The sequence below is a fragment of the Folsomia candida genome, unplaced genomic scaffold (genome assembly GCF_002217175.1).
Source record: "Folsomia candida strain VU population unplaced genomic scaffold, ASM221717v1 Fcan01_Sc001, whole genome shotgun sequence".
Taxonomy (NCBI): domain Eukaryota; kingdom Metazoa; phylum Arthropoda; class Collembola; order Entomobryomorpha; family Isotomidae; genus Folsomia; species Folsomia candida.
The window spans coordinates 8,974,067-8,983,402 of NW_019091193.1; the positions used below are offsets into that span (position 1 = coordinate 8,974,067).

General features: G+C 37.6%; 2 protein-coding genes across 2 annotated transcripts in view; both read right to left on the reverse strand.

Moving 5' to 3' along the window:
• The window catches only part of LOC110861174 (neurocalcin homolog), a 49,843-nt gene that overhangs the window by 7,680 nt on the left and 32,827 nt on the right, over positions 1–9,336 (reverse strand). The gene's annotated exons all lie outside the window — the stretch shown is intronic.
• LOC110861163 lies at positions 1,191–2,724 on the reverse strand. The gene is made up of 2 exons (XM_022110278.2): positions 2,537–2,724; positions 1,191–2,402 (listed from the first exon to the last, which is right to left on the reverse strand). Exon 2 carries the CDS (start codon positions 2,397–2,399, stop codon positions 1,611–1,613), a length of 789 nt encoding a protein of 262 aa, XP_021965970.1. The 5' UTR covers positions 2,400–2,402; positions 2,537–2,724; the 3' UTR covers positions 1,191–1,610.

The window sequence follows — 9,336 nt, forward strand, 5'->3', positions numbered from 1 at the left end:
ACATTTGTACATACGCAGGTTCAAACATCTTAAGAGAGCAATGGAACTTTCCCATCAGTTTGAAAGAGGTTCTCAACAAAAGTTTAATATTGTTGAGAAAAGTCTTCCTCGCACTCAAGACAACCGTGGTGCGAGAACACCACAAGAATACAGACAACGCAAACAACTAAATTTGCAACTTCGATCACTGGGAAATATTTACATTTCGAAGTCCTGAAAAAATAAGTAAGCCATCTTTTGGCGAATCTAGAAAAATTTGACCAGAATGTCTCGTTTTGCATGACGTATGTCTTTGTGCTCACCGAGCGAAATTTTAGCGCTAATAGTCGGTTTTATACCGAGTCGGTATAAAATCGACAAAGTGCAAAAATAAGGCCTTCTTATTTTTTGTTTCAAACAGATGAAATTGGTCTCACTAAAATGAGTGTTATGCATGTAAAAGCCTTTTGAGTGATCGTTTTAGAACGCAGATCTTCGCGTCGGAGTGGGAGAATTGGAGCGAGGAAGTGAAAGTAATAACGCAGTTTCTGTCTGAGAAACCAAGCGTTTTCGCGAACTTGGGACGCCCTTAAGTTTACGCACTGGCACCAAATGTTGTTTGTGAATCTGAGTTGAACATGGTTTGCGCCCTCATTGTTAGGCATTTAGACGGTGGAACCCTTTTCACTGCTTCGGAGATTTATTTTTTAAAACCCCCCAGCTAACAACTTCTAGATACGATATACCTATGTATGTGCATGCATGTATATACGCAGTACTTGTTACAGTACATGTACACCTTCAGGATCTATTCAGACCTTGTACCTATCTATCTATGTACCTAGCTACCTGCCTTTTGAATCCTTTATCTCCATCATTGTGCATGATACTCGACCTGACCTCTCTAAAATGTACTCCATTCCGGCCTCTGCATTATTTAGCAAATCCTCTTCGCCCCGCTGACTTTGTCTTTCAGGAAGATAGACCTCACGGATCGATCAAATGCCAACCAGGATAAGTGCCAATTTGATGGATAGTGAAGCAAACTCGAGTTTGCCGTGTAGTGAAAGCGGTGAAAGCAAAGACATGGGCCAGATTTATTTTATGTACTTCTATTTTCAGCTATATTACCCAAATTTTGTTACGGAATTAAATTTTACGTGTTTTCTTGCTCACGGAAGATGGCAAGCAAGAAAATAAAAGAGGAGAGGTGCTTTTTCAAAATTTATTATAGCGATTATTATTGTAATACTTCCATAATTGCATTCATACATTATTTCGTGGCAGTTTTGATATTTTGCAAAGTTACGAGAAAAACAGAAGGTTTTATGTGAATGATCATTACACAGTTCATCTGTTTTGAGGGTAACTTTGCACAAGAAGTTTGAAAGAACAATCATCATTTTTCAATATTATTACATTAACGAGTTGCAACGTCAAATAAATCGAGATAATAATCATAACTGGAGTCAAACAATCTTAACACTTGATAAGTGCCCCATGGGAGTATGTATTCTTACGTATACGTACATATCTTACGGAAATTGTGGTCAAGTTAAAAAACAAATTCACATAATTGACAGGATTATGACCACCTAAATAATAAGCATGGATCAGTTTTATTATCGTTTTTATTGTCTGCCCACATAGGGTGCAGGATCCCACGTGTAGGTGCCATAGAGAGAATTCTGATACATTCCATGACCCAGCGTTGTTTGCATCATCTTCTTCTTGGGTAACTCTCTCGGGTTCTCAAGAGACATCCGCATCTGAAATATGGAGCGTTCCCTCTCCTCCTTACTCGCTAATTTCAAGAGCCGTTCCCACTCCTGGTCGCTGATGGGGTCGTAATAGCCCTCCTCGTCGTACACCGATTGTCCCCTCACACTCCGAACGTCGTCGTATTCTCCATCAAAAACGGACCTCGCCCTGCTCACGGATCTTGCTCGCGTCATGGAGCGAGCCCGGGAGACTCGAGTCGCCGTGGTCGCAACGGATTGTCCCCTCATCACCGATTGACCTCGCATCACGGACTGTTCTCGAGTCATTGACCGTGCTCTAGATAGCGACCGCCCACGCACGTTGGTTACGTAATCTGCATCGACGGGCTCAGCGTAGTAAGCATTCAAATCTGCAGGGATTGAGGACGCTCTTGAATACCGACTTTTAGTTATAATGGGGGCAGGTTTGTAGTAATATTCTGAGATGGGTTCATATCGTCCGTAGAACGGATTTGCTGCCCAACGCTCGGAAAATGTGCGGGCGCCTGGGGGACTCATCGTCCTCCGTCTGGACCTTCTGGCCTGAGGATCAACTGCTTCTCCAATATACCTCACTTGTGGTTTATAGTACGAAGTTCCATACTCGTAGTTGTACTCGTACATTCGGCTCCTTGGCCTCGGTCGTCTGTAGGTCGTCATTTTCTAAATTCCCAACACCCAAATCAGCAATACTCAAGAAGTTTACAATAATAACTTTAGAGTCTTGATTTCCGGTAAGACTTTTATTTAATTAGTTCCTATATCGGATATTAGTGAAAACGCTACAATGAACTTACAAAATTGAGATTCGTCGAGTGAAGGAAAGCAAAGCGTAGGATTTATGGAAACTGCGGCACCACTGGGCGACACAAATGCTCCAAGGCAACTGAGAAAAAGTATGCACAGAGGATATCTAGCTAATCCTTTATCACTGATTCCAAGCTCTGAGAAATATGATACAGTTGCATAAAACACCGTCCGAACAACCAGACGGAAGTGAAAATAGCTTCGTTAATATGGATTGCTCGCAGCAATGGAAGGATCAGAAGAGAGACGGTAGTGTAGTTGTTGAAATTGGGCGAGATGGGTGGAGAGATACAAAAGCCGTGGGTTTGGGCTCTTTTCCTTGACTCAATTTTGCATCATGACCGAGATCTCATATCCGATACATTTAAATGCATGGCCAATGTCAACGGGTCGTGGGATGGGGAAAACTTGTTACTGAGCCAAAATAAGGAATGATTCAAGAGAGCTAAAATTAGATAATTGTCTCGGTTCCTAAACTCTTACATGTATTCTCCATGCTCAGGAATGACAGCAGCACCAACTGGATGAACATTTAGCAAAATATTGTGCTGTCGTTGACAGGATAAAGATGATTGGAGAGATATATATACTGGTTTTTAATATATGAAGTATGATATATAAATTTATGCATGTCAGCAATACACCAGGAAGAAAGAAGTATTGGTCCTGAGGACTACGCTTATCAAATGCATTCTAGGTAACCTAATCGCACCAAAAATGCTTATTCCCTGCTCGGTTCGCATTTTTTAAACAAAATATTGTTTTCCTAGCTTTTCAAAATACAATGAAACCAGAAGCCATACACATTATTGAACCCGAACTTCCCTTAAATCTACTTTCCTTAAATTTCGAACTAGACGTAAAAAAATTTGATGCGATTCGGTCGGGTTACATACATGCGTAGGCGGTACAGATTGAATGGTACTCGGATTGGACCAATGACCAATACTTACTTCCTTTGCCTATATACATATATGTATTCATGTTTTAAGTTAGAGTTTTGTTTGATCTTGTAGCCAATTTAATTTTGACGGAAATATTCAGTTCGCAGAATCAGTATGTGTATGCATAAAAATCAGGGAGTACACAAAAGAATTGCATCTTTCATGGTAAACCAATATTCTCGGAAAGAAGTGTGAAAGGCACGTCGTGCATGGATATTGACATACATACTTATCAACCGTTCCTTATGTCATTCGTCATCATCGCTCATTCTTACAAAAGCGCTTACAGTGAACAGTCAAACCACGAAATGGGTGTATAAAAGCGCAAACACACCACTATTGCAAATCTGAGTCAGTTTATAATGGAAATAATCCAGCAGCTCAAATTTCCTTTTCCTCTCTCCGCGGAGAAATTTAATTTCATACTTCTCTTATCAAACCCTCTCTCTCAAAGAACAATATAAAACTTTCTCAATCTCTTGTGAACACCCAAAACCACGCTGTCTCAGCTTTGATAAGTTGAGCTCAACCAAATGAAAAACTTTATCGAGATTCCAAGGTCCTGGATTTGCAACATGAAAATGGAAAGGATGAGTTTAAACTCAACCACACGAACGTATGTTTACAGTTTGCACCAGAGAGAAAGTGAGCTCAACCACGTCCCAAAGAATACGCAAGAGAGCATTCCAAGTGAAATTGAGCTTGTCAAGCATCATAGCTGCGAGACAGATGGATAGAGAGACGGATCAAATGATTCTTGACAAGAATTTATACCAACGTCTACGCTGGCAGCCTATTAATTCACGTCGAATTTTCTGAGGCAATTGTGCTGAACTCAAAAGTGAAATAAATTTAGAACGATAGTTTTCATGAATTTTGAGCATTCATCGTGGGTGCATAACAATGAGAGGTCTTTGTTCGTTGTCAAAGACGCAATGGAATCCTCATGCAGCGATAAAGACAATGAGAAAAAAAAATTGCAAGGGAAGTGTGCAACATGAAAGCGCTGGGAAATTAAAAGTGGAATTTCTTAACAATTAATAACAATCTGTTTAAATCATGTGGGTTCAGGCTGGCCGAAATTTATGTCCATAAAAATGTCCTTGGTACTCGATATTCTTTTGTGAAACGGCTTTAGCCGTTCTGTGTTGCTTGGTACAATAGGATTTCTCTGACATAAATCTTGTCAGAGAGTAATTATTTTCTTCAATTGACAAAAAGAAGGCTCCCGCAAGGCTCTCTGGCTTTTTCCTGCGAACCTGAAGCATTAAGTTAACCTTTCGTAGGGAATCGATTTATTCAGATTATTACCAATTGTTAAGAAACTTCATTTGCAATTTTGCATTGTTTGTCTTTTGTCTCGTTGCACTTTTGTCAAGCTGCAGTTTTAGCTTTAGTGCTGTATACTTATGCAAATATATGTATGTAATTATCGATTCGCTCGCAGCGAATTTGTTGTAAGCTTCTTCATCTCGATCCTCATTTGAATATAAACTTTTTTCCTCATCGCCCACCACTTGAAAACCTGTTAACATGCATGTACAGCCCTTCTCCAAAGTTTGCACTGATTTCGCCTATTTCTCGAATTAATCAAATCACAATTGGGTTAGGACCTGTTAATAAAGTGTCGCAGCCATTCTCAGCCGGATAGGAACGGATTAAAATGGTCTGAAAAGGAATCACATCCCACACAAAATAGTGAAAGTGGGCAGAGAACGTTACAGCGGAGTTTAATTACGCCAATCTCAAGGTGTGATAAGAAAGCCATTTGGAGCCAGTTTACATCCATGTGGCTGTGCATCCCATTGTACGAGAAAAGAAAGGTTTCCTACTTGTCATCATATTAAACGGGAGTAGCACGAGTTTGCTTTCCCCAGTCGCCAGTAAACCATGCCACATAATAATATACGTAATGCTGCTGTCTTGTCTTAAATAAGTTTCCCCTTTCCTTCGACTGCGACAAAGGAAAGTTGGAGGAGAAGGTTTTATTAAACGACGAGGTTTCCGATGAATTATATTCCCCAGCGTAGGACGGAGCAGTAACTTTTGCGTTGCTTTAATGAGTTCCTTGTTCACAGCTACAGTCGATTCAAATTATCAAACTTGGATCGATTTTAATTTGTGTTGTCGACATTTTAACACAGAGTCGATGTTTAAAGCCATCCTCAAGATTCTGTTCGTTCATCCTCGTTCCCAATGAAGAAAAACGATGGGCACAGATCTTTATTGCTCCAAAATGTATACTTACATTTAAAATTTCTTCACGATGGCCGAACTTTCATGTCCAAAGTAAACTTTCTAATTTGGAATTGAATATTATCGAAGACCAAACTTTGCGCTGCAACTCCTTGAATTTTACGACAAATCATTAAACGGCAGTGTTTGCTGTCACTTTGAGCTTTGGCATAGCGGAATCCCTCCTACAGCGTAAATATCTCTTATTTTTCTCGTATAATAAATTAGAGAAAATTGTGATATAGAGGCCCGAACCAAAAATAACTAAATTACGGAGACTTGAGTAATGAGAACTATTGAGAACAATGGAGCGGATCGGAACAAATTAATTAATCATGTTCGAAGAAGAGTGTATTTGGGATAAATGGAGAATCAGTGAGAAGAAGCAAAGGGAGAGAACAAAAACGACTTTTCGTGTGGATTTCCGCACATTCCAATCTGTCTTCAATTTATCCTTTATGCATATATTGATTACACTAAAAGACTAAATAAACAAATAAATGACTCTATTTCTGCAGTGATAAGTCAGCACCATAATTTCTTTTCATTCAAAGCGATAAACAACTTATCATAACTTTATGACAGGATTATGTTGCCCCATGTTCCAAAGACACTGTTTTCGGATTACTTTGTGTATTGGTTGGTCATTGGTTGTTAGTAGTCAACTCATTATACTGATACAGAAATTTCCAGTGAACATTTATACCGTCGGTTGTAATAAGTTTCTTGATTTTTTATAAAAGAATTAACGGATTTGGTTCAATAGCTTTTAGGAACATTTTTTAGTATAAGTGGCATTGGTTTGTAAAGATTAGGTGTGAGATGCTGAGTGATATTTTATAAATTCTTCATTAACTTTGCAATACAATGCAATGCAATCGATTAAAAATTTTGTAATACACCTCAGCCAAAGTAAAACCAGGCCAAGTCACCAATGTGACCGGAAGTTATCAGGGACAATTTCGAACTAAAAAGGGAACCTTAAGTACTCTCCCATCTCGATTTCCTTTCGGATAGTCTTATTTGACAGATAATTTAGTGTAACTTAAACTTTATTATAGAACATGCGGTGCAAAATCACGTTGTCGCGAAATATTTGTCGAGAGCTGTTCCAAAACGTGTCATTTTTCTAATGCGTTTAACATAGATAACAGCCTTCAGAATGATGAATGAAATGAAGTTTACAAATTATATACTTGTCTGTAATTTCATGCTGATCACCAATATGTAAAAAAACGATGCAAACGTTTGCAATTTTTTTAAATTGCGAAAATCTGCAAAATTTTCGAAATTTGAATTTCGCCATTTTTTGAAATTTCAACAAAATTTAAATGTTAAACTTCTTTTAAGCATTACAAAAAAGTTTTCAAACCTCAATTTATCCTTACTTCAATACAATGGGCCAAAATTTTCAGAAATTAAAATTCACAATTTTTCATGAAAAAACATAACATGATCAATGCTAGTCCATCTAACGGGTTCTTCAAAATTGTTGGCTAAATTTATTTTTGCAAGTTGCAAAAAATTCTGGAAATTTGTATCGTCAGTTTTTAACAAACTCAATAAAATAACTTTTCCATACCTCGTTCGGGATTTTAAGCTTTTAGGAAAACTGGATAAATGTTCATCTGGGAGGGACCCCATAGGGTCCCTCCACTATATATATAGGACGGCATAAATATAGGGCCCTATATTTATGCCGTCCTATATATATAGTGGAGGGACCCTATGGGGTCCCTCCCAGATGAACATTTATCCAGTTTTCCTAAAAGCTTAAAATCCCGAACGAGGTATGGAAAAGTTATTTTATTGAGTTTGTTAAAAACTGACGATACAAATTTCCAGAATTTTTTGCAACTTGCAAAAATAAATTTAGCCAACAATTTTGAAGAACCCGTTAGATGGACTAGCATTGATCATGTTATGTTTTTTCATGAAAAATTGTGAATTTTAATTTCTGAAAATTTTGGCCCATTGTATTGAAGTAAGGATAAATTGAGGTTTGAAAACTTTTTTGTAATGCTTAAAAGAAGTTTAACATTTAAATTTTGTTGAAATTTCAAAAAATGGCGAAATTCAAATTTCGAAAATTTTGCAGATTTTCGCAGTTTAAAAAAATTGCAAACGTTTGCATCGTTTTTTTACATATTGGTGATCAGCATGAAATTACAGACAAGTATATAATTTGTAAACTTCATTTCATTCATCATTCTGAAGGCTGTTATCTATGTTAAACGCATTAGAAAAATGACACGTTTTGGAGCAGCTCTCGCCAAATATTTTGCGACAACGTGATTTTGCACCGTATGTTCTATGATAAAGTTTAAGTTACACTAAATTATCTGTCGAATAAGACTATACGAAAGGAAATCGAGATGGGACAGTACTTAAGGTTCCCTTGTAAGCCCTTAAAGGTTGTCAAGCCGTAAATTAATTAGTCGTTTTTGGAGGTTCTAATAATCGCCAAGACGTCTCCGGTCACTTTGCATAATCCCTTTTCCATAACGGTTATATTGCAGAATTTTTATCCCATAAAAGTCACATGATATAAACAACCACTTTCCATAATATATTTTCTCATAAACTTTAAAAAAGAACTAATTTCTGATTAATGAGAACTAAAATCGTGTAGACAATACGAAATTGGTCAAAAATATTGCAGCATATCAACTCTAGTATTATAAATTTCAACAATATTCATTAACCTTATATCCAGCGTGTAATTTTTGTAGCTCCAATTTTCCATGTATCTGATCAGCCTTCAAAAGTTCGACATAATTCCAGGTACTTTGATGAGACCCATTACAAATGGTGTTCATTCGAAAATGTCAAACAGCCTCTATAGAGTTACTGGTACAAGGAGTAGAATTTTTAAAACCTGTGTAACTATTCCATAAAATTATCGGACGTCGTACTCAAATCTAACGTAGGCGTCATGGAACAACCCAGCCATTTTACTGAATCACTTGATTATTAAATATGTATTTTGCCGGGTGGATTTTGTGAAAGAGAAAAGATTAGGAGATGAACGAGTGGTATGCAAAGCAGCGGTATGCAAAGTGACCTTGTATGCAAAGTGACTGTTTAGGTTAAATGCGTTAGGGGATAATTTTGTATGCAAAATGCGTTATGCAAAGTGACACCAGACCTCGCCAAGAATCTATTCGAAAGGCACCTTGCGATTATCAATCAAATTAACCAATCTGTTTTCAATTTTCAAGTACTAACATGAGTACCATTAGATTTCTTCGAAACCGGACCACGGCAATAAATTTGGAAATCAAAAGCATATAATCTAAAATTTGGGCCCAACTGCGAGGTCATTTATCATGACGTGTACAGATGCATGAACATGTATGCTGCATAATAATTCTATGTTCATCCGCTCAACATTTATGTAATCAATCATTATGAAATAAAACGAGTTTTTAATTATGCTTACACCACAAAAACATAAATTTAGACGCAGGAACACAAACCTGGCCCATTTTCTCTGATGATTCACAAGGACGAGAGCAGGGTTGACTGAAACACACATCTGCTAACTCATTTTGTCTCATGAACCAAAAGACCGTGCCACACCTGAAATTTAGATGGATGGGTTTGTTGTG